Raw genomic sequence first — 25335 nt, 5'->3', positions numbered from 1 at the left:
AATAAAATAAAAAATTTGCTTTGTAAAACTATTTCTGTAAAATGCCTAGACCGGCGGTTCCCAAACTGTGCGCTGTCATAGGGGCGCCGCTGCGCTGTCACAGGGGTGCCGCGGGCCAGCCAGGGAAAAAACAAAACAAAAACTTACAAATCCGCCGGGCGCCGGGACCCAGCATCCTCCTCTCTCACGCAGCATGAGAGAGGAGGATGCTGGGTCCCAGCACCCGGCGGATTTTTGTTTTGTTGTTTTTTTCCCTGGCTGGCCCGTGGCATCCCTGTGGCAGAGGAGGGGGACAGCGTGGCAGAGGAGGGGGACAGCGTGGCAGAGGAGGGGGACAGCGTGGCAGAGGAGGGGGACAGCGTGAGAGGGCAGAGGGGGCAGAGTGTCTGGATGCAGAGGGGGCAGAGTGTCTGGATGCAGAGGGGGCAGAGTGTCTGGATACAGAGGGGGCATTTTTGTATACAACTAAATAAGTATTTCTGTCCTGACCTAAATACTTATTACATTTTTTTGACCCAACTACTTCTAAAACAGGACTGCTCGGGAATTATTTTGAAAGGGTGTCTTGAAAAAATTATGGAGACTCTAGGGGTGCCTCGAACTGCAAAAGTTTGGGAACCACTGGCCTAGGCCCTAAGGTCTTAGCACATTTAGGCTATTTCACCATCCTTTTTAAAGGCTGCATTTACATTACTGTGAATGCAGCACTACTGCGCCAAGCTTTGATCCCTATGTACGCTAGGAACACGGTACGGATCAGGAGAAGATGGCATGCGCGACTTCCTGACCTTAATATTTAGTCCTATGTTTACACTGAAGATCCATTTTATATAGGGAGCAAAAAGATTGTCCTGCTGTTGAGCTGAATAAAGAATTGCCCCCACGGTCTAGGGGCAATTTTTGCTTACTAAAGTACCTTCTTGCTGTATTCATTCTTTGTTCTCCCCTTGGTTATTTTACATGTAGAAAGGACACCGAACTCCCTGCTGTATCACTTAAACAATTGTCATCATATATCAAACACTCTGCACTGATAACTATCGGCTAAATATTTTGACCTAGGTGGAGACTTGTAATTGTCTTCTCCAGATGGTTTATATGACAACTATTGCAAACAATGGCTGAAAATTTAGCAGTTGGATACACTCTGAATCAGGTGTAGCCAACCTGTAGCTCTTCAAGTGTTGTTAAACTACATGTTCCAGCTTGCCCTGCCATCTATCAGCTGAAAATATACTGGCAAAGCATGCTGGGGCTTGTAGTTTCACAACATTTGGAGAGCCACAGGTTGGCCTGGCCTGCTGTATATGATGGTGTATATCTTGTGAGTGAAAAAAGCGGAGACCTATCCCGTTTTAAGGAAATGGATTTTTCAATTTTTTTTTACACTTTGACTTTTACAATGTATAAATACAAATATACACAAAAGCTTTCGGTATGTTATGTGACAGTGCCTGCTACAAACAGCAGTTTACAGCCCATTTCAAATACCACCTTTCTTCTTGTTGCTTTCCCATATTAGACCTTCTCCTGCGTGCTAAAAATCCCCCACTTTCAGCTGCACCACAACCCTCCCTAATTGCAGACAGAATTACATTAAATGTTTAGCGGTTGATAACATAACTATAAACTCTTAATCTTAACCTTAACACTTATGCTGTGTAATAAAGAGACACCACACCTACTTGTTCGCAAATTAACTTGTTTATTTAACCGCTCACTGATATGGTGGAGGGAGAACACTGTACGCAACATCCACAACTGCTCAATACCAATCTGGATGTCCCACCACGGTCACCCAACCTCAGGACATCAGTATTTATCCACTGTTTTGCCTGAGCGCACCATTGTAATGTATACTTAAACTGGGACCATATTCCCCAGGCCTTCTGGAACAAATTAGCCCCTTCTGGGCTAATTGTAATGCATCACAAGTCAGCCCCCAGGGGTGGAAATTTTTGATGGGGAACGGGTTCTTAAAAAACCTTGCCTATCACCTGTGCAATGTTCTCCTGCCACGCAAAAGGCTGCACCTGGCACTGAACCTGTGGACCAAGTGGCTTTTCATACCTTCGGGCCTGTACCAGTACATGTACCAGATACCAGGGCTGGTGCATCAAGCTCTTCACAGTCTCAGGCCAGCACCAGAACCTGGCTTAAGACGTAGAGAGCATCTCCCCTACCCCAGGGCACATCAGCAGGCAGACGAACCCAGCAACCAGGCGAAGAACGCCGGATCCAGCAGTCGGGCGTGGGTAGGAGGGTTACTTTCCTGAACGCAAGAGCACTGAATGACTACTCCCTGTGCTTTTATAGCCTGTTCCCTTCATCCTGCCCCCTATGACACTTGCATAGGGATCACCACAACTTCCCTGATTTTGTTAACCCTTAGGCTGGATACACACAGGTTTTTCAGCCGACAATTGGGCCAATATCGCATTAGTGTGTATACTTAAACGATGGAAAAATAGTCGTTCCAAAGTACTGATCGTTGTTTCTATTTGATTGTTCAGCAGAACTATAAATCTCATTCCAACGTAGTTCCAATCCTGCAGTGTGTATACACTCAACGATCAGGATCTCCATAGCATTTACAGAGTCACAATCTTTTCAGCCGACGGTTATGACAATTGAAGAGCACAGATCGGAGGGTAAATCTTTTAAAACATGTATAGTGTGTATGCATCAATTGGCATGCTGATTGTGGCATTTTTTTTTCTCTGTTGTCGGTGCAATCGTTGTATATAACACATTGGTCGGAAAATTCTGTAGTCTAGCCAGTCTTAACTAGTTATGTACACCACCCTCCGTTTTTAATCTCCTGGCTTAATTCGTCTCTCAGTTCTAATGACTTTCTTATCAGATATTTATTTAGAGAGAAGAATGGGAGTGAGAGGAGAGGGTGGAAGGGACCACCAGGGGCCATTTGTGGCTATCTCCCGTGGAAAGTGGCTTTAGATGCCTTAACCTAGCATTTAACCAAATGTGTCATTGTGTTCCTGTTATCCTCGTTTGTTCTAGATTTTCATTCTGGTCTATTTTTCACCTTGTTGGTCAATCTATTTGCTATCAGATTAAGTGAGAATTGTGCGTCTGGCAGACAGAGGTCACTTGTACTGAACAACAGGTATATGCTGCTCTGAGAGTACCTATCACTCCCGTCTTACTCTACCAGCCAGTTCTGGATCTTTTATAATGTAATATATCCTCTCCTCATTAATCACCTAGCACTTCTGTAGGCTTAACTTGGTCTTATAAACGGGAGTTATTGCACAAGAGAGGAATCTGATCTCAGAGGTAAACAATGTTGTGTGTGTATATATCTGCTGTAGAAAGAACTGGTATTGTTATCTTGTGATACACTGCTAATCACAGTAAACAGATCGCTTAAACAATTATTTAAAGAATGACACTTTTTTTTTTTTTTTTTTTTTTAATGTTTCGTGCATGTTTTTGGTTGGTAACCACAGGTAAACTTAAGGGAGTTAAAGACCACTAAAGTGATTTAGGGGGTCACTTAATCATCATAATTAACTATTTATATAGCGCCTCCAATTCCACAGCTCTGTACAGAGAACTCACTCGCATCAGTACACACACACACACACACACACACACACACCCTGAAAGAAACCAAGGTCAATTTTGATAGCAGCCAATTAACCTACCAGTGTGTTTTTGGAGTGTGGGAGGAGACCGGAGGAAACCCACGCAAACACGGGGAGAACATACAAACTCCACACAGATAAGGCCATGGTCGGCAATGGGACACTGTAGTTTACCTTTCCTATGTACATATGTGGCTTCCAATACTTAAAACCTTAAGGATGAACTCCACCAAAAAGCTTTAGCTTTAAGTGGATTTTACTATGTTACACTAAATTATAGATTATCTGCGGTGCGTTAATTTCTCTTGTTCCCCAATATCTGTAATAATTCAGAGCTGCTCTCCTCCGTGCAGCTTGGGGCTGAACTGTTTCAGGCAGGAAGAGGAGTTGTCGGTGACCCACACCAAAGAACGTCCCATTCCTGTCTGAAAGCGGCAAGATGTAGCCCTCTAGATAATGGCAGCGTTGGAATGTGAGAGGTATCGGGGATCTCATGGCCTCAGGGGGAGGGGAACACCTTATCATTGAGAAATAATACTCTCCAATTTACCTTAACATAGTGAACAAAAATTAAATTTTACATTTTGTGTGCAGTCCTTTACATAAGGTGGCCCTTGTGTGTTAGGGTATTGTGCTGCTGATTCTATTACGGTACTACATGCAATTCTTTCAGATTGAGTGATGCTTTGCTTCAAGTTGGTGGGGACTGTTTATTAAGTATATAGAGGCAGAACAGGCCAGTATCATAGGCCTTTATTAACCTATTGTGAATTCAACATGTTCTTAATGCAGGGCTTGATAAAGCCCAGAATACGGTAACCATTGAGTCAAGTAAACTACTGCTGGCGTCTACATTTTGGGAATAATTTTTCTTGAAGTCGGTGGATGCACATCTTCCCCTGACAGGTTATGCTTGTTAGTGACTTTGCTCCTGAACTCTACATTATTTTGTCCATCCCTGTTTTAGCTCCCAGTAAGTTCTAAGAACTGATGGCGTCCCAGCAAAGTGGAATCAAACCCAAAGAGTTTGCAGTTTATTTAGGAGAGAAACTAGCGCCCAACTAGCATCTTGATTATTCGTGTCTTGAGCTTTTTTAAAGATTGGACAGTTTTGTGCCAAGTCAGGTTTGTCTAAACCAGCAACAATCTGTGCCCCTTTATGTAACTCGACACCTCCGTTCTGCACAAGATCTGCGTCTCTCTTCCACGCTCATCATATCCTCCCATTCCCAGTTACAGGACTTTTTTCGGTCTGCACCCACTTTGTGGAATTCACTCCCTCGCACCACAAGACTTTCCTCTAGTCTTCAAAACTTCAAGCATTCTCTGAGAACCCACCTCTTCAGGCAAGCTTATAATATTCCTCTACCACCCTCTTAATCTCTCTAGGTTACCCTATTACCACCCTCTACACAGCTAACACAAGACAGCAACTCTGACCAACATAGTTCTGTGACTGAGCATACAGCCCACTAAATACTTTGTAACCTTTGGATTCTAGCTGAACAAATATTCAATATGATGTAGCACTTACCTTTGTGTATCAAACCATTGTCCCATACATTGTAAGCATGCGAGCAGGGCCTTCTTACCTCTCCGTATGTATTTCCCAGTATTGTTTTATTACTGTTTTGTTTCTAATTGTAAAGCGCTGCGGAATCTGCTGGCGCTATATAAATGTTGGTGGTGATTTTCCAGGACTGGAATAAAATGGGAGACCGTTATTAAGCTTGGTGCACATGCAAGAGTATATTAAAGGTGCTGTTATCCATAGTAATCTGATTCTAGTCCTCTTTTTAGAGGCATATAGCTATTGCACAATTGGTTACTCTGTGTTGCAGCACTTGGCTGTCTCACCTCTACCAGTTTAAATGTAGGTAGGTTTATTTAACCATTCAGAGCTACTCGGTAGCCATTGCTCAAAACTTAGACTTCCTATAGTTTGTTTTAAAAAAACAAAACAAAAACAAACCTTGCTGGTTATGGTTACAAATGTCCTGACTGCATACTGATATTTCTCTTGTTCTGTATGCTGGTTATAATGTAGGTCTTGTTTTAGGACTTTTGCTTCTTGCTGTGCATAATACTGTATGTTTGACAATAAAATGCTGGTCACTGCAGGCAGTTATATGTTGGTCATTGCCTGCGACTTGTGCAAATCTTATAAAGTGTAGCTTTAACGAACAACCAAATACCACAGTTGAATATATTGCATATGAATGATGAAGATAGAATACTTTGTTCAGAATTAACAGAGCTGCAGCTGAATGCAAGATTAAACAGTATAGTATTACCTCTCCACTCCATTAGACAGCTAAAGCTCCTCCCACATTTTTAAGACCGTGACCTGATTGGATCTGGCCCTGGTCTTACATTAAGAATGCAGCTATTTGAACTGTATGAATTCACCAATCCTCTGCACAGTGCATCACTGTAAAGCAAGTGTGCCAGGCTGTCAGTCCCTCTGCCTGCTGTATCAGAGAAGCATTTGTCTCCTAGCATGGAGTCCTGCTGCAGAAGTGTCAATGAATGTTTGTTTGATTAATGATGTATAAATATTCCACGTATTTCATGGTATATTATTCTGCTTTGTAATGCATACTTTGGCAAATATTTTACTATTTTATATTAATATATACACTAAAGTTGCCCATTTTCTTAGCTGGAGCACCAGGGACCGCTACTTGCAGCCATTTTCTATGGACTCTGCTGGTTCTGTATTAAAGAAAACGGCAAATCAGTTGGGTTAACCAAGTGTGTGAGCAACGGGCCTGCCGTGATTTGGGACTCGCGCTCTCATTTATAGGCAAATACCCTCTGGTTTATATTGGTGTTACAATTTGTTACTTTGCGGTTGCTGTATGCTTCACCAATGTGATTACTTATGGTAAAGTCATGTAAATGGTTCAAGATGCGGATTGAAAAAATATGTTTACTGTATTGGACCAGCGCTAAATGCTAGTACAGTGCATGTATGTCGTATCGGTGAGTAGGTGGCCATAGAGGGAATCAGCACATGAGGAAGGGGAGCATGTTGAGTAAAAATATTTAGGATTTATTTGATGTAGAATAGTTTTGGCAAGTTGTTTGTAGTTTACCAAATAGACTTATGGGATTTTTTTAAATGTTGCATTAAGTAGAAATAACTTAGAGATTTCCTGAATATATGGGATAAAGGAGAGTGAGTGACTGCAAGACACCGAGCTGTAGGGGTGTGTAATATTGTTGACTATTACAGATATCAGATAGTGATCTGGAGTAATATAGTTTTTTGTTTTTTTTCTGTTTAGTTGTAGGTGCCTTTGGGACATCCGTGAGCAAATGGCTGCAAGGGAAATATTAACCATTAAAGTTCAGTGAGGTTGAAGAGGAGAGGTAGATCTGGGTGTCATCTGCGTACAGGTGATACTGGAACTGGTTGAAGGACATTAGTTTTCCCAAGATGGTTAGTGTAAGCCGAATACAGGCGTTGGCCAAGGATGGAGTCCTCCTTATACATCAACAGAGAGAGAGAGAGAGAGAGATGGGAAGATGAGGATCCATTGAACCATTGATATTCGCCTTGAGCACTTTATTTCTATGTCCGGCTCACTCTTCTGCATTACTACCTTGTTTTCTTGTAGATTGTAAGCTCTTATGAGCAGATCTGTCATTCCACTTCTCAAGTCCCTGTATAATAATCCTGTATTTTATGTTTGTTTTATATCCTCTTTGAACAGCACTGCGGCATATGTTGACACTTTATAAATAAAATAATAACACCGAACAGTCAGACATGCTTTATGTAAACAAGCAATGGGCAGCATTGTGGAGGCAGAGAATGAAGTGTTCACAGGGGAAGGGGGTGGTCGAGCATTGTCTAAAAAGAAATGAAGGGGGGAAATTGGACATTTTAATACATTAAATATGGTTAATTAAACTGTTTAGCGAGTTAAAGGCTACTACAATATTCAGTGGGCTGTTCAGTGGCAGTGCCAAGAGCAAGTGGTCATTAGGCCATAGAATTGTAAAGGGATGTCAAACAACCCCATTGTATTGTGAGCAAAGCAACCTTTGATTGAGCTGTTTATACAGCCGAATAATGTGTTTTAAAGACTTCTGTCGTGAATACTCTTTAAAAATCCTCTTTTCGTACATGTAGACTATACACAAAACTTCTGACCTCATTCTCTACATCCTGCGATTCTTTTTTTTTTTTAATACCAAACCTTAGTTTTCTCTAAACAACCCAGAATAGAAGACGGCTTCGCATTGTGGCATATTAACCACTTCATACACACAGTTTATTCCGTAGTCCAGTGGTTCCCAAACTTTTGCAGTTTCGCGGCACCCTTAGAGTCTCCATAATTTTTTCAAGGCACCCCTCCAAAATATTTACAGAGCAGTCGCATTTCATAAGTAGATGGGGCAAAAAAACCTAATAAATATTTAGGTCAGGACAGAAATACTTCTTTAGTTGTATGCAAAAATAATACACATAAATCCAAGGGAAAAGAATATTTTTATATATTTTTTTCAATTATATTTCTGTCATTGAATAATTTACAGCTAACTCTCACTGCGCCCTCCTTCATCTCCGCGCGCACTCTGCGCCCTCCTTCATCTCCGCGCGCACTCTGTGCCCTCCATCTCCGCGCGCACTCTGTGCCCTCCTTCATCTCCGCGCGCACTCTGCGCCCTCCTTCATCTCCGCGCGCACTCTGCGCCCTCCTTCATCTCCGCGCGCACTCTGCGCCCTCCTTCATCTCCGCGCGCACTCTGCGCCCTCCTTCATCTCCGCGCGCACTCTGCGCCCTCCTTCATCTCCGCGCGCACTCTGCGCCCTCCTTCATCTCCGCGCGCACTCTGCGCCCTCCTTCATCTCCGCGCGCACTCTGCGCCCTCCTTCATCTCCGCGCGCACTCTGCGCCCTCCTTCATCTCCGCGCGCACTCTGCGCCCTCCTTCATCTCCGCGCGCACTCTGCGCCCTCCTTCATCTCCGCGCGCACTCTGCGCCCTCCTTCATCTCCGCGCGCACTCTGCGCCCTCCTTCATCTCCGCGCGCACTCTGCGCCCTCCTTCATCTCCGCGCGCACTCTGCGCCCTCCTTCATCTCCGCGCGCACTCTGCGCCCTCCTTCATCTCCGCGCGCACTCTGCGCCCTCCTTCATCTCCGCGCGCACTCTGCGCCCTCCTTCATCTCCACCCTCTTTTGCCTTTCCATTGCTGTTGCCTATCGCCATTCCCCTCAGTTTCGTTACTTACCATACTTGACCTTCTTTCTTCTATTTCTTCTGTCTTACCAATTCGGCTGTGCCTTGTCACTGAATGTCGAGCGTGATGACGTCACGCCTGACATTCAGTGAGAAGCGAGGAGGGATGAGGATGCTGGGTCCCGGGCGCCGCAAGATTGGTAAAAAAAAAAAAAGTAGAGTGTGAAAACTAATGTGTGCTTTAGTGGTGCAGCTAATGAGATTTATTCTTCTAATATAAATTGTAACCTAAAGGTAATTGATGGCTAGATACTCTTTAGTGGAGTGCATCTAACTTTTATTTAACTTGTACCAGGGCACACAATAATGTCATGTCACCTCCCAATGGCAGGCCAATTTAGTTTAATTTGTAGGGCAACCCCTATTTCTGCATCCCAGGAATATTCCGGCAAAAAAAACCAAAACCTCCTTTACCATCCTCCTCTTCTCTCGATCTGTAACGAGACAAGGAAGCCATAGTAAATCCCTACAAACATCCCCAGCCCTGACACACCTATCGCATCAGGACCAGATCCCCCAGTTTAATGTCAGTATAGTTAATTGCACTCGATCATCCAGTCGTGTACTACTGCAGTACAGGGTGATAATGGTTCTTTAGTGCAGCTATTTACTTGTACACCATGTCACTTATGTGAGACGCGTTGCGATAGATGCTATTATCATGCCAAGTCGCTTAAGACAAAAGTTTGAATTGAGTTTGCATATCACCTTTTGTTGTATACTGACAGTTGATGAGTTGGGGGAAAAAACAAGCATTAAGGGCTTGTCCACACTACAGTGACAATAGACCAGGCGCAGTCATTGGTGGTGATGGGCCTCCTCCAGTCACACAGTGGTATGTGGTAATATTACATGAGCCTGGAACTCTGCGTACTGCGTTTACTATGGTCTGTATGGGGAAGGTCTACTTTGACCACATTGGGAGTAATATTTCCAGTGTCTGCTCTATTCTTACTGCACTGTGTCGCTGCTCTCAAACTGTGGACATTACAAGCCGAGCACTTCATACCGTGATGCGAACAACCCCCCCCAAGTAAAGTTCTTTGGTTTGACTGTTCCGAGAAGATTGCTTAATATCTTTCTTGAAACAAGAATGTAAACACGATGTATATTTAGATAACATAGACTGATTTCATTATAATATTTAAAAGTATCATGAGCCCTGTGTTCTTATTCCAAGTATATAAACACAGAACTTTGTCTTAACAGCTGATAATACAGCGACTTGATGCCTTAATTATGCGGTCTGTAGAAATACAGCTACATTTAATGGCATCTCAAGAAAAATAACCATTGGCAGTTATACATGGCACAGCGTATACCAGTGATCGGCAACCTGATACACTTCAGAGGCCCCATGGGTGGCCCTTTATGCTTCAAAAGGGCCACACAGTACCCTTCATATCGGTAAGATAATACAATATGCTCAATCAAAGAATGAGACGTCTGTAATAACATATCAGCAGGTATATTAAACTAGAGGCACAATATATAATAAACAAATCTAGCCATAAAGTAGAAAGGTGCTGGGGGCCACAGGTAAAGTCTCCAGAGGGCTTTGTGTGGCCCTAGGGCTGCCATCACTGTGTTACATAGTTTGCTGAAGGATCTCTAAATACTTTGTTCACTTACTTAACTATGTACCTATTTGCATCTTTCTCTAGGATTAGTGTGCGTTACTAAACCTTTTCACTTGTATTATACTTGTAAGAAAGCTGGACGTCATTGAATCATTCCTTGTCATTAAGTCTTGTGCACTTCTGAGGTGTAAACGTCATGTGGTTCAGTATATGGTCATTTTATCACATGACACAATGGGAATGTTTGATTTCAGATTGTTATCTTGATGATTCTGTTGGTATAGTGACTGCTAAATAAGAGATAAGCATCTTGCCTTGACAATGCTGATTCCACAGGTCAGGGGAAGAGCGTGTTTGATTGTAGCTCGGAGGTAAAACTTGGCCTATTTTGGATATCAGAATCTTAGTCTTGGATATCGGTACACTTTACTAGCAGTGGGAAGCATGCGTTTAGCATGTCCTGCCTCTGTCAGTTTGCTAAAGCTTGCCAGTTTGCTAAAGCTTGCTAGAGGTACGTAAGGGGTGTAGTTTTTAAAATTGATAAATTATGTACTTGGCTGTCAACAGGTAGATCCCCTCTCCATTGTTTTGCCCACCCAGCGCTGTCTGACCACCATACTGTGATGAGGCTACCTCTTCTACAAAGCTGCATGGGATGAGCTGAGATTACTAGAGCCAGTCATGACACTGCTAGCTGGTATATGGTATAGGGATGACCCTGAATGTAAACTTGGGTGGGTGTGGGGCTTACACCATAATACTAACATATAGGCTATTTGGACATCATGCAATAATATTAAATAAGATAAGCAAACATTCAATGAACGCTTAGACCTGATCACACCATAACGCGCACTGGTACTACAACCATACTGGGTTATATATCCTATCGCTGGTTATTTGCTGAGCAGGCCGGCCACTGTGACATTTCCATCACATAATTGATTTGGAGCTGTGGCACCAGACTTTGTGTAGAGCCTGCTGTTGTATGCTGTCAGCAGCATGTTATACAACAGGCTGCCGCGCTGGGTGTTTTCAGGAAAAGTTGTGCATAATAGCAAAAAACAAAACAAAAAACCTGTCTTTGTCTTGACTGACCTGGCTCAGGTTGTAGCATTAATCTGGCAGATGGACAGCACTGTGTGTGTCCTTATAAAAGCAACCTAAAGATTTCTAATATTGCTTCAAAGAAGATTAATGGCACAGCTGTAACCCAAGATCTTATTTCTGTAAATCTAGGAATCCACTAAACCACCCAAGATGTAACATTAGTTTTGTGTAGAGCTCACCTAAGCTACGATTAAATACAGCGCTGGATATATATTGGGGGGCAGTGTGCCGCCAGGTTACCTAGAAGACCTCCAGCGCTGCTCTCCTCTCTGCTACTACCGCTGCCTGTTTGGCACGGACAGCCATGTTCATCCTATGCATCAGAATAGGAAACAGGAGAGGGACATCGGCAACTCTGTTGTGTGTTTAACGCAGGCCCAGCAGCAGTAGTAACAGGAAGGCAAAACTCAACCATGGGAGTCTATAATGGGGGAAAGGACAGCACCACCCCTAGGTAAATAAAACTATATATTTTTCTTTTTTCTTTGTAGTGAATTCAATCCAAAACAAAAAGGTCAACCTTTGGGTGAAATGTTCCTTTATTTATGTAATATTATCTAATGCAATTAACACTTTTCAGGCATTGTATAGTGGTGTGTGTGTGATCACTTAGCAGCAATTATTTATATCTCTAAATGCTTTTTGAAGTTATCTGTATACTGATAATCTAAGGCTAGGTACACACTGGAGAATTTTTCGACTAACGTGTTATCTACAAAGATTGTACCTAGGACTGAAGGTCCGATTGGACGGACAGGTGATTCATGCATACACACTAGACACGATTTACCTTCAGAGCTGTGCTCTTCATCTGGTCCTTTAGAGAATGACAGCACAATATGAATTCATTCCTGTCACACTGATTACACCTACCTTGTTATAGCTATCCACATGTCATAACGAATTTCGCTAGCTTCTGTGACTCTTAAACGAAATATTCAGTCTCAGAATGAATTATTCCATCTACAGCACTCTACATTTACTCACCGGGATGTGTTAATTGCAGCCATAGGCTGAAAAAAATCATGACTGTAAACTCTATATTGAGGTTGTGATCCTGAGTGCGTACACACTGCTTGGATCGCAAGGTGATTGAAATGAGATGATCAAACCGACCAACCAAATGAAACGTCAATCAGCACTTTGGAACGACTGTCTCTCTTCGTGTAAGTACACACACTAACGAGATATCTGGTCATATATCGGCTGATTTGGCCCTATGATTGGCTGAAAAACCTCCAGTGTATACTCAGCCTAAGGTATGAATTATATAATTCCCGCTCTGCATATCATACAACCCTAACTGGTGCTGGGAGATCTCAGGGGTTATGAGCACTTGCTGTTGGTCAGACGTTCTAATTTCTGTGATTGCCGGGCTCCTATAGGCTGACAGGTTGTAAGTTCACTTATTGTGTTGCTTGTTGTACCATTTGTGTAAATTGTAGGAAATCGTTGCAGAGTGATCTACTGAACTATGTGTCTGGTTGTAGACCAAAGGAAAAAGTGCATTTAAAAGAAATAACAAAATTATATTTGGGGTTCAAGTCTATTTTACATTTACAGTGTTTATTGTGCAGAATAGCTTTTCTATGTGTCTTACTGACTGTTAAAATATTAGGAAATTTCATAAATGCGTCTTATTAATCGACTCGTTTTCCTTTCACTATCTGAAAAATCTGTAAAATTAATAATTTCCATGTTTCCCGTTACCTGGACACTTACACACAGTGGACCATACACCTACTTTGGTTTTACATCGGTCTACTTTGCGCACGTAAAGTAGGTCCATCTACTCTTCCTCTCTGCCAGTTAGAAGTGCACCGAGCTGAGCAGGATGTTTATAAAATCTCCAGATGTACACTGTGCATATGTGTAAAGCCTCACCTCAAAGTCCAGCCTCTCACTGCAGAATCACTCCTATCATTAAGACAAATGTATACTGCTTGGTGTAGCTTCATTTATGGCTTAAATGAATCATGAGTAATGGGGCATCAAGATTGGCTTTAATGCATGTGGCACTTTTGTGCATGTTGAAGCTTGTTTTTACATTGTATGAAGTATGTCTGCTCTGTAAACCTATGCACTGGTGACAATCTAGGACCATGTTCGCAAAGCACTACCGAAGAGGATGTTACATTGCACCTTGGCCATTTTGTTCTTCACAAATGAGGCTCAGCTTAGCCAACCATTTTGTGAGAAGTGGCAATATGTGTCTTATGAAGTCACAAGGGACCAATGACATCACTTAAGCATTTGACACTGAGTACTTTATGCTACAGTGATGTCATTATTTACATCAAGGCCATAGTTAGAGGGGGGGAAAAAGACACCCCAGTAAAAAACATTTTTTAGTATTCTACAGCTCTAAAACACTTATCGATTTAATATTTCTTTTTAAAAAGGTTCATATTACCACATTCACAAAGTCCATTGTGGCAAAATATTAAAATAAAAATTTGAAAAGTGAAAAGAGAGAAATAAAGTGCTCTGGTAAAAATAATTTTTCAAACCCTTAAATGGGACCAGATTATGCGATCTGGTAGGGTGGAATCCTCATATGTTTAGCTATGTGTATCAATCTTTAATAAACTTGACTGATGGTGATGTCACTCCCCACAAAATGGCTGCCTCCATGGTGTGCATAATGGGTAGACTTTACTAATGTATGCTGTTTTATAGTATACTAAAAGCTTCACTAGTGGTTTTCCTTTGTCCTTTCAGTTCAGTATGTATAAAAATAATTTTATTTATGGGTGTGGGACAGAAGTATGGACTCGTGTTTAATCTTTAGAAAGAGCGCACTGTCGGCTTATCTGGAGGTGACCATATCTTGTCTTTTAATTTTAGACAGTATCAGACTGCGTCCAGCTCTCTTGTGCAGTTTGTAGAATTGCCATTTACACGGTAAGGTGTCTGTGCTGTAGCTGGCTTGTGGTGTTGTGGTATATATCGTGCCTCATGTCATTAGTTGTATTTCTGCCATTCATTAAGCAAGCATGTACTTTTCTGTAGCTAGTAGCTGTGGATGTTTCATTTATCACACAGCTTTCATGTTTTCAGTCATAAGCATTTGCATTGATTTTATTTTTTTAAAAAAATTAAATAGTTGTGTGTTTGTTTTTTTTTTTTTTGTTTTTTTCCCTCCTCGTCCTTCCTATCCTAGGCACTGTAAAGGATCAGCCATCTGTGTGACATGTCTGGCATCATATAACCCTCACCACACCCATAATGTCACCCATATTGTAGAGGCTGCTGTACATGTATAACCAGGACCCATTGATACCAATGTGACACTGAATTTAACAAATTATCTTTTTTGTAGACCTAATGATAACAAATAACATTCACCAAAGAAGTCTGTTTTATTTTCTAGAAAGCTAACCCCTCTACTTAATGGGATGAGTCATTTTCAGCATTTCCGTGCACTCTGAAAGACACATTTAAATAGCCATCCAGTGTTGACCTAAGTTTCATTTGCATGCACCCTCCCACCCAAATGTCATATTTTGCCCGTCACACCCCAAAGTGTGCCATTCTCATTGGCTCAGTTGACAACTCTTAAATTAATTATTCTTTCCAACGTTTCTTGACTGGGAGATGTTTCTATTGCAGGTGCGAGCATTGGTGAGTCAATCCTAAACAGACACCGGCCAGGGTATGGGCCCTGTATTTACTTGTTGGTGGAAATATGACATTTCAAAGGGGGTCTCCTTTTTAATTGGTACTTTTTATTAGTATTTTGAATAAATGTCAACTCTTTGTGTCATTTAAACGTTTTAATTTAAAAATTATTTGAAAAAACAAAAGCATCTCTTCGGAGATATACGTGTACAAGCCTTCACTGCAGTCCTTAGAATGGGATAGCTACGGAGATTACACCACCTTCTGCAGTCACCGCAATATCTGACCGTCACAGATCTGTGTGCCCACCAGGAGCTCAGAAAGTGCCCTGGTGAAATCCTCAAACATTAATTTGGCTTGCATGTATTTTACAAGCTCCAATTGTATTGACTGCCATGATGTGAGCTTAACTGTACTGAGAGCAAAGACCTTTGTATAAGACATGCTTAATATAGTGCTGGACAAATCCCCGTAGCCAGCAAGGCAATGCACCTTAAAGATTTTCTGCCAGCGCCTAACTTTTCTATTCATACATGATTTCTATTAATGTAAGTCAGGCTCGGACAATCTGTGGCTCTGCAGGTGTTGTGAAACTACAAGCCCCAGCATGCTTTGCTGATAGCTGGCAGGGTATGCTTGGACTTGTATCACAACGTAGTGAGAGCCATAGGTTGACCAGGCCTGATGTAAATGCATTATTCACTGCCTCGTAAAAAAATAAATTAATATATAAAATCTGTTGGATCCTGAATTCTGCAAGAATGTCCACCTCTGGTCTCATGTAAGAAGTCTAATGCAGTGTAGGTCATGTATAAGAGGGCTGTTTATTGAATTGTGTACATGATAAGGGATATAGGATGGGTAGAATTTGGAAGTAAGTTTTGAGCTATTTTCTCCCTAAGGAGAACTGTTCTGACATTCAAGGAAAAGCAGCAATGTGCACGTGTTACTACAACCAGTTAAAGCCAGGGCGAATAGCCATCCTGCTATTGTACTAATGCTTATTACTTGTCTGAGGAGTTTAAATTGTTTTTCGGAATCAAGAAGAGAAAATGATTCTCTGGTACAAGTCACTGGATCATTCTGTGTAAACTACAAACAGAACCGCACAAGTGAATGAATTATTCAATTCTATTATGATTAAGAGTTTTAATCTGTAAGTATTTTATCAAGTATCTAGCAAATAAGTTTTATATCATTACCATGTGTGATGCTACAACTGAAATCGCCGTAAAACAAGTAAAGTTAAGATTTTTCTTGTGTCCATAAAACCCTCTGCTGCCACGTTTCACCATGGCACATGTCTTGCCTCTAAAACGTCAAGTCAGAGAAAAGTGTATGGGGTATAAGATTCTTTTTAAACAGAGACGCAAACTGGTGGTGGCCTGTTTTCAAGTACAGGGGTAGGTGATGGATCACTTAAAGTTTAACTCTGTTATAGGTAAAAGGATTGTAGCGCTTCACGGATTTTGTATGACCATTTGTTTGCGTAGTTATATATAATAATACTACCTTAAAACTAGGGATGTGCACCGGCGACTTTTGAGGTCTCGTGTTTTGTGTTTTGGATCCGGATTTTCGTTATTTTTGAGGTTCGGATTTGTCTCGCAAAACACTTGACGAAAGGTCTCGGTTCGGATTTAAGGTATTGGATTCGGATTTTTTTTGAAAAAAACATTAAAAGTTTAAAAATCAAGTTTTTGGGCTTATTTTCACTCCTAGGCTATTATTAACCTCAATAACATTCAATAACAAGCATTTCCACTAATTTACAGTGTATTCTGAACACCTCACAATATAGTTATTAGTCCAAAACGTTGCAACAAGGTATCTTTCTGGACTGCGTAGAGGAGTGGGTCACCACAATATATTAAAAACCCTGAACTTTTATGATTCGCACCAATAATTGTACCTGGACTGCGTAGAGGAGTGGGTCACCACAATATCTTAAAAACCCTGAACTTTTATGATTCGCACCAATAATTGTACCTGGACTGCGTAGAGGAGTGGGTCACCACAATATCTTAAAAACCCTGAACTTTTATGATTCGCACCAATAATTGTACCTGGACTGCGTAGAGGAGTGGGTCACCACAATATCTTAAAAACCCTGAACTTTTATGATTCGCACCAATAATTGTACCTGGACTGCGTAGAGGAGTGGGTCACCACAATATATTAAAAACCCTGAACTTTTATGAATCGCACCAATAAATGTACCTGGACTGCGTAGAGGAGTGGGTCACCACAATATATATAATAAGAAAACCACCAACTTGTTTGATTCGCACCAATAAATGTACCTGGACTGCGTAGAGGAGTGGGTCACCACAATATATTAAAAACCCTGAACTTTTATGAATCGCACCAATAAATGTACCTGGACTGCCTAGAGGAGTGGGCACTGGGCACCACAATAAAATATATAAAAAACCTTCAACAGGTCTGCATTACACTACACATACGGCTGCTCCTCCATCCTCTCCATCATATACATGTTGGAGTTTTAGCGTGTGACAACCTCTTGTTTTTGATAATGTCAGTGCATTTTGAATATTTTTCAATTTGCCCCACACCACTGAATGTACTTTATCTATGATACGCATCTATCTATCTTGACTGCGTAGTGTGGTGGCCCCGGTACACAATTTGGTACCGAGGCCACAATATAATTAAAAAACCCTCCACGTGTCAGAATTCCACCAAACAAGTATCTGGACTGCGTAGTGGGGTGGCCCCGGTACCCAATTTGATACCGGGGCCACAATAAAATAAATACACCCTCCACGTGTCAGAATTCCACCAAACAAGTATCTGGACTGCGTAGTGGGGTGGCCCCGGTACCCAATTTGATACCGGGGCCACAATAAAATAAATACACCCTCCACGTGTCAGAATTCCACCAAACAAGTATCTGGACTGCGTAGTGGGGTGGCCCCGGTACCCAACTTGATACCGGGGCCACAATACCTCCTCCAAACATGCTACAGACAATTCGTCATTGAGATCCCATCAAGTATGTTAAAGACAGACAGGGTCCAAGTGTTATTAGTTGACTTTGTAAAGAAAAAAACTGTCCCTGTTGCACATAGTCGTGCAATGAAGACTTACTTTTTCATTTAAAGGCACGATCTTTAAAGTGTCAGAAAGAGAGAGAAGACACAGGAGAGGAGAGTTGTAGCTGGGGACCTGGGGTGGAAGCTCCCAGGCTCCCCCAGCATTGCCTGGAAGTCTGAGCGTGGTGACTGAGCCAGGGCAAGGAATGTGTGCCCTGGATGAGGGGGAGAACTCCATGCCACTATAGTGAACCCAAGAGAGAGGGGGACACTGCACATGGAAGAGGCCCTGGAGTGAGGGCTGCTACAAGAGGCATGGTAGCTGTAGTGTCAGATCCTGAGGCTGAGAGTACACAGAGTGACGTGTCAGAGCACAGGAGACATTATCCCCGCAGAGGAGGGATGAGCTGCAGTTGAGAGGTCTGTTGTTGAAATAGGACATGCACACTTTAACAAACCAATCATTTCAGCGACAGGGCCTACCAAACAACTTTGACTGAAATGATTGGTTTGTTTGGGCCCCCACACCAAAAAAGCTATTCATCTCTCCCTGTACAGACTAAACAGGCTCTACTGAGGCAAGATGTCGTCCTCATCCTCAACCTCTGATTCCTCTCCCCCTACAGTGTGTACTTCCTCCTCATCACACATTATCAATTCGTCCCCGCTGGACTCCACAACCACAGGTCCCTCTGTAGTATCTGGAGGGCAGTGCTGTACTTCATTGAGGAATTGATTATTCATTTTTATAAACATCATTTTTTCAACGTTGTGAGGAAGCAACCTCCTTCGCCGCTCACTGACCAGGTTCCCCGCTGCACTAAAAACTCTTTCCGAGTACACACTGGAGGGGGGACAACTCAGGTAAAATAGAGCCAGTTTGTACAGGGGCTTCCAAACTGCCTTTTTTTCCTGCCAGTAACAATATGGACTGTCTGACATGTCTACTTGGATGGTGTCAGCAAAGTAATCCTCCACAATTTTTTCAATTGTGACAGCATCCAATGCAGCGAGAGTAGACATGTCTGCAATGGTTGGCAGGTCCTTCAGTCCGGACCAGATGTTATCAGCATCCCCGCCAGTGCCTCTTTTGGGAAAACTGAGCTTTTTCCTCGCAGCCATAGATGTGGAAGAAAATGAGGGTGGAGCTGTTGGCATGTCACGGTCCTCTTCAGAGGACAATCTCCTGACCAGCAGGTCTTTGCACCGCTGTAGATTTGTGTCCGCCGGAAACAGAGACACAACATACGCTTTAAACCGAGGATCGAGCACGGTGGCCAGAATGTATTCCTCTGACTTTAAAAGAGTGACCACCCTCGGATCCTGGCAAAGCGTACGAAGGGCTACATCCACAAGAGCTACATGCTTGCTGTAATCGCAATGGCTTACCAGCTCCTCCCTCACTTTCTCCAGCTGCTTCTGCAACAGCCTGATCAGGGGAATGACCTGACTCAAGCTGGCAGTGTCGGAACTGACTTCTCGTGTGGCAAGTTCAAATGGCTGCAGAACCTTGCACAACACGGAAATCAGTCTCCACTGCGCTTGACTCAGGCGCATCCCCACTCCTTTGCCTATGTCGTAGGTGGCTGTGTAGGCCTGAATGGCCTTTTGCTGCTCCTCCATCCTCTGCAGCATATAGAGGGTGGAGTTCCAGCGCGTCACAACCTCTTGTTTGAGGTGATGGCAGGGCAGGTTCAAGCTTTTTTGATGTGCCTCTAGTCTGCGGTAGGCACTGGCTGAATGCCGAAAGTGTCCAGCAATTTTGCGGGCCACCGCAAGCATCTCCTGCACACCCCTGTCACTCTTGAGGTAATGCTGCACCACCAAATTAATGGTGTGGGCAAAACATGGGACGTGCTGGAAATTGCCCATATTTAATGCCCGCACAATGTTACTGGCATTGTCTGACACCACAAATCCCCATGAGAGTCTAAGTGGGGTAAGCCACTGGGAGATAATTTCCCTCATTTTCTCTAATATGTTGTCAGCGTTGTGCCTCTTATTAAAGCCTGTAATGCACAATGTTGCCTGCCTTTGCATGAGCAGCCATTTTGTAGATGCTGCTACTGATGCAGCTGTTGCTGTTGCTGCGGAAGGGGATGCATCTACCCAGTGGGCTGTCACAGTCATATAGTCCTTCGTTTGCCCAGAACCACTTGTCCACATGTCCGTGGTTAAGTGGACAGTGGGTACAACCGCATTTTTAAGAGCACTGAGGACACTTGATCGTACTTCTCTGTACATTTTTGGTATCGCCTGCCTAGTGAAGTGGAATCTCGAGGGGATTTGGTACCGGGGACACAATACCTCCATCAACCCTCTAAATCCCACTCCACTGATGGCGGACACCGGGCGCACGTCTAACACCAACATTGCAGTTACAGCCGCAGTTATACGCTTTGCAATAGGGTGACTACTATCGTATTTGGTGGTCATGGCAAACGACTGTTGGACGGTCAATTGTTTGGTGAAAGACTTAGCGGTCTTACGACTTCCCCTCTGGGAAGATGACCGACTAACAGCAGCAACAGCAGCAGTGGCAGTAGTAGGCGTACCGCTGCAGGATTCCTCGGATGAATCCCGTATTGAGGAGGACTCAGTCTGGCTGGTGACTTGGGCTGCAGGACTGAATCTGATGGAGATTGTGGAGGAAGTTGACGAGGAGGGTGTTGCTGGTGTGTATCCAACTGGACCACGGGATTTAGGTGTCCCTGTACCGATGAGGGTCCTAGCCCCAGTTCCTGAACTAACCACTGAACTATGAAGGTTATTCAGGTGACGTATAAGGGAGGATGTTCCTAGGTGGGCAAGATCCTTACCCCTGCTTATTTGAGCTTTACATAAGCTACATATTGCCATACATTGGTTGTCTGGATTTGGATAAAAATAACTCCAGACCGAAGAGGTGCATTTTTTGGTCTTCTGACCAGGCATGACGATGGGCTTTTTCATCCCATGGACATCAGCTGTTTCCCCCCCTGGTGCCTCATTTACAATAACCACATCACCATCCTCATCATCAAGTTCCTCCACAGCGCCAGCTACATCATCAATAGCCTCCTCCCGAGCCACCTCTTCCCGTACAGTGATGGGAAGGTCAGGCTTGACAACCACCAACACCCTTGGACTCGCCTTGGGGATTTGTGATAATTTCTCTTTAGAAGGCAGAGTTGTTTGCTGTTTTGTTGCTGACAGCATAACTCTCTTCAATTTTTTGTAGGGGGGGGGAGGAGGAGGAGGGCTAAGATCCGTGGGTGAAGCTGAACCACTAGTCATGAACACGGGCCAGGGCCTAAGCCGTTCCTTGCCACTCCGTGTCGTAAATGGCATATTGGCAACTTTACGTTTCTCCTCAGATGATTTTAAGTTTCTCTTTTTGCTACTTTTTCTTAACTTGGGCTTTTTGGATTTTACATGCCCGGTACTACGAGATTGGGCATCGGGCTTGGAAGACGACGTTGATGGCATTTCATCGTCTATGTCATGACTAGTGGCAGCAGCTTCAGCATTAGGAGGAAGTGGGTCTTGATCTTTCCCTACTTTATCCTCCAAATTTTTGGTCTCCATTATATGTAGCACAAGATACTGCAGAATGTGTGAACTTGGTAATATTGCAGTACCAATGGACTTATACTGCTGGATTGGTTTTGCAAATTTGGTTATAATTATTATATATTTTTTTTATTTTTTATTTTTTTTTACTTTTTTTTTATTTCTAAAAAACTTGGGAATAGTGGGGAAATAACTATGCCCTTAGAAGCACAGAGCACAGGACACAGCACCACTGGACTGATCAGGACACGGCACAGGACCCAGCAGCACTACGGAACTCAGCAGGACAGAGCACAGGACACAGCACCACTGGACTGATACTGCAGAATGTGTGAACTTGGTAATATTGCAGTACCAATGGACTTATAATGCTGGATTGGTTTTGCAAATTTGGTTATAATTATTATATATTTTTTTTTTTTTAAATTTTTTTATTATTTTTTACTTTTTTTTTATTTTTTAAAAACTTGGGAATAGTGGGGAAATAACTATGCCCTTAGAAGCACAGAGCACAGGACACAGCACCACTGGACTGAACAGGACACGGCACAGGACCCAGCAGCACTACGGAACTCAGCAGGACAGAGCACAGGACACAGCACCACTGGACTGATACTGCAGAATGTGTGAACTTGGTAATATTGCAGTACCAATGGACTTATAATGCTGGATTGGTTTTGCAAATTTGGTTATAATTATTATATATTTTTTTTTTTTTAAATTTTTTATTATTTTTTACTTTTTTTTTATTTTTTAAAAACTTGGGAATAGTGGGGAAATAACTATGCCCTTAGAAGCACAGAGCACAGGACACAGCACCACTGGACTGAACAGGACACAGCACAGGACCCAGCAGCACCACTGACCTCAGAAGGACAGAGCACAGCACACAGCACCACTGGACTGATACTGCAGAACACAGCACAGCACAGCACTAAACAGCACAGAACTAAACAGCACAGAACTAAACAGCACAGAACTAAACAGCACAGAACTAAACAGCACAGAGGACCACCTAACACACCCTCCCTCTACCCTGATCAATGCCCGAGTGAAGATGGCGGCGACTAGCGGGGAATTTATAGGATCCGAGTATCGCGAGATCCGACAACGGGATTATGAGTCAGAGCCTCAGTTTCACTTTTGAATTTGGCGCCAATACCCGGATCTGTCTCGGATCCGACTCGGATCCGCAACGTTCGGGTGGGCTCGGATTTCAGAAATCCGAGCGCGCTCATCCCTACTTAAAACAAAGTATATAAATTGAATAAATGAAGTCCGTGATTCCAACAGTCAGGCCAGCTTGAAGTCTTTGCTATGTGGTTCATGGAGATATCCAAAGGCTTCAGGATCTTAAGTGATGGTTGCAAAAACCATCTGTGTAAAACTAGCCTTAAATGGAACTCTTTATTTTACCTCCGCTAACCTAAGGTTTCTCTCTAACGTGCTCTACAGCTACAACAGAGGATAGCCGCGCTACCATGACAGAAGCTCAGTGCTTACACTGGTAAATAGAGCATATACACAGGTGGTTTAATACATGGCTGCACAAAGTGTTCATTTGTTCTCAAATGTTCCTAAATCCTTTTGGGGAATAGTTGGCATGCAGTTAAATGGGCACCTAACAAATGCAATGACGACGATAATAAAAATAATACCTTGAGATGGATCATATAGTAATACTAGACTAATAATAGTCACCTTATTCAAACAACATCTGTGCTGTCAGTGCCCCTCCTCTTTAAGCTTCTTAGCGCACAGGAATGGGAAGTTAACAGCGGAAGGAGCCTCAGATAAATGTCCTGTTTGAAAGATGCGTGCACTTCTAAGGGGGGGTGATGAATTCTGTGAGGAGTGAGAAAAAAAAATATGATGTTACATCACCTCGTGGCGCCTTCTCCTCCGCTCTGGGGGTAAATGTAAAGCTGAAAGTTTTCCGGCGGGTTTGAAAAGTGGAGATGTTGCCCATAGTAACCAATCAGATTCTAGCTGTCATTTTGTAGAATGTACTAAATAAATGATAGCTAGAATCTGATTGGTTCTTCAAACCCGCCGGAAAACTCTCAGCTTGATACATTTACCCCCTGGAGTCACACCGTAATGCATTTTCTGAGAATTGAATTCCCCCTTTAGTCTATGGAAGAACAGTGCAGAATCATTCCAAAAGGTGTAAACAACATTCTTAATTTAAGTAAAACTGTCAATACTATACGTTAAGATTTGATTGGCGTCCATTTACCATTTGTTTTTTTAAAATGCACATTATGCTCACAGTTTGCAAATGCTATAGTTGCATTTATCTTATCTGAAATATTTACCTCATCAAAAATACTTTACAGCAAGCTGAGAGGTTGCAGCCAAGCACAATAGCACATTTTTCCAGCTGTACTTTTGTAAATTAAACCTGAAACGATTTTCAGAGTAACTCCCCTAAGAAAACAAGAAAAGAGTGTGCTAAAAGAAAGTGTTTTATGTAAAAACAGCAGCTCAGGGGTGAATTTACCAAAGTGCAGTTTGATCAACTCGCTGTTTATCTGAGTTTCTTTGGCCGAGATGCAAACCTCCGATTTCATTAAAGGTTAACTTGCTGGAAATTCACTAGAAAGTCACGATTTTGAAACGCGACTTGCATCAAATTGCCATCCCTATGTTTAACATTGTCTGTATACAATTCGCCCGATCAATGAAGCTGCTTCTCTAGCTTAAATGGCTCACCTGCAGCCTGTTAGCATTCAGGAACACTATAAAAACCTAGACAAAGCTCTTACTGTAAAAAGATGGTTGAGCTTGTTGTTTGTGTAGCGAGAGAGCCATTAATGAGGTCCTCTGCCTAAGGCTAGGTATACACTACTGGTTTTTCAGCCGACTAATGATAAATGACCGTTTGGCCAGATATCTCATCAGTGTGTACGCTTCAACTATGAACGATTATTGTTCCAAAGCTCATCGTATCGTTTGGTGTGATTTTTAAACTGAACTAAAAATCTTGTTCAACGATGGAACAGTGTCGTTCCAATTCTGCAGTGTGCATACACGCACGGCTGGCAGTGTCCGTGGATCTCTATGGCGTGTGCAGAGTCGCCATCTTTTCAGCAGATGGTTATGACAGATGAAGAGCACAGATCTAAGGGTAAAATGTGTTTAGTGTGTACACATGAAACGGCATGCTGATTGGAACTTTTTTTTTTTTTTTAATAGTTTGTAAAATTGCTAAGGAAATTGCATCAGGAGAAATTTTGTACATAGGTCAAAGGAACAACACTAACCACTGATAAATAAAAATAAAAAAAAAACTGTACCAGCACACAACACACACACACAAATAAAGCACTGAACAATAAAAAGTTTCAGACAAATCGCTAAATGATATAAGGACACTGCACTAACTCTACTCTCTCCCTCTCCCGTTTCTAACTCCTGCAACCCTATCAACTAAGCATAGGTAACAGGCAGACTTATAATAATGCAGATGAGGCCCAAATCCCTCGGTTTGAAATTGCCCAATGAGTCTAGCATTATTTAAAAACGTTACCAGCGGTTTTCATTGTTTAGGTG

General features: G+C 42.6%; 1 protein-coding gene across 2 annotated transcripts in view; it reads left to right on the top strand.

Annotated features, from left to right (window-relative positions):
- ARL15 (ARF like GTPase 15) overlaps nt 1-25335 on the top strand; it is a 215333-nt gene that overhangs the window by 4799 nt on the left and 185199 nt on the right. Inside the window, exon 2 of one of the 2 annotated variants that reach the window (XM_075183999.1) lies at nt 14399-14455. The exons of the other annotated variant lie outside the window; for it this stretch is intronic. Within the exon in view, the coding sequence (XP_075040100.1) occupies nt 14399-14455 (57 nt within the window). The remainder of the gene's footprint in view (nt 1-14398; nt 14456-25335) is intronic. 2 annotated transcript variants of the gene reach the window in all.

The sequence above is a fragment of the Mixophyes fleayi genome, chromosome 1 (genome assembly GCF_038048845.1).
Source record: "Mixophyes fleayi isolate aMixFle1 chromosome 1, aMixFle1.hap1, whole genome shotgun sequence".
Classification (NCBI taxonomy): domain Eukaryota; kingdom Metazoa; phylum Chordata; class Amphibia; order Anura; family Limnodynastidae; genus Mixophyes; species Mixophyes fleayi.
Note: the sequence above shows the minus strand (reverse complement) of the source record. Positions and strands in the feature narration are given on the sequence as shown.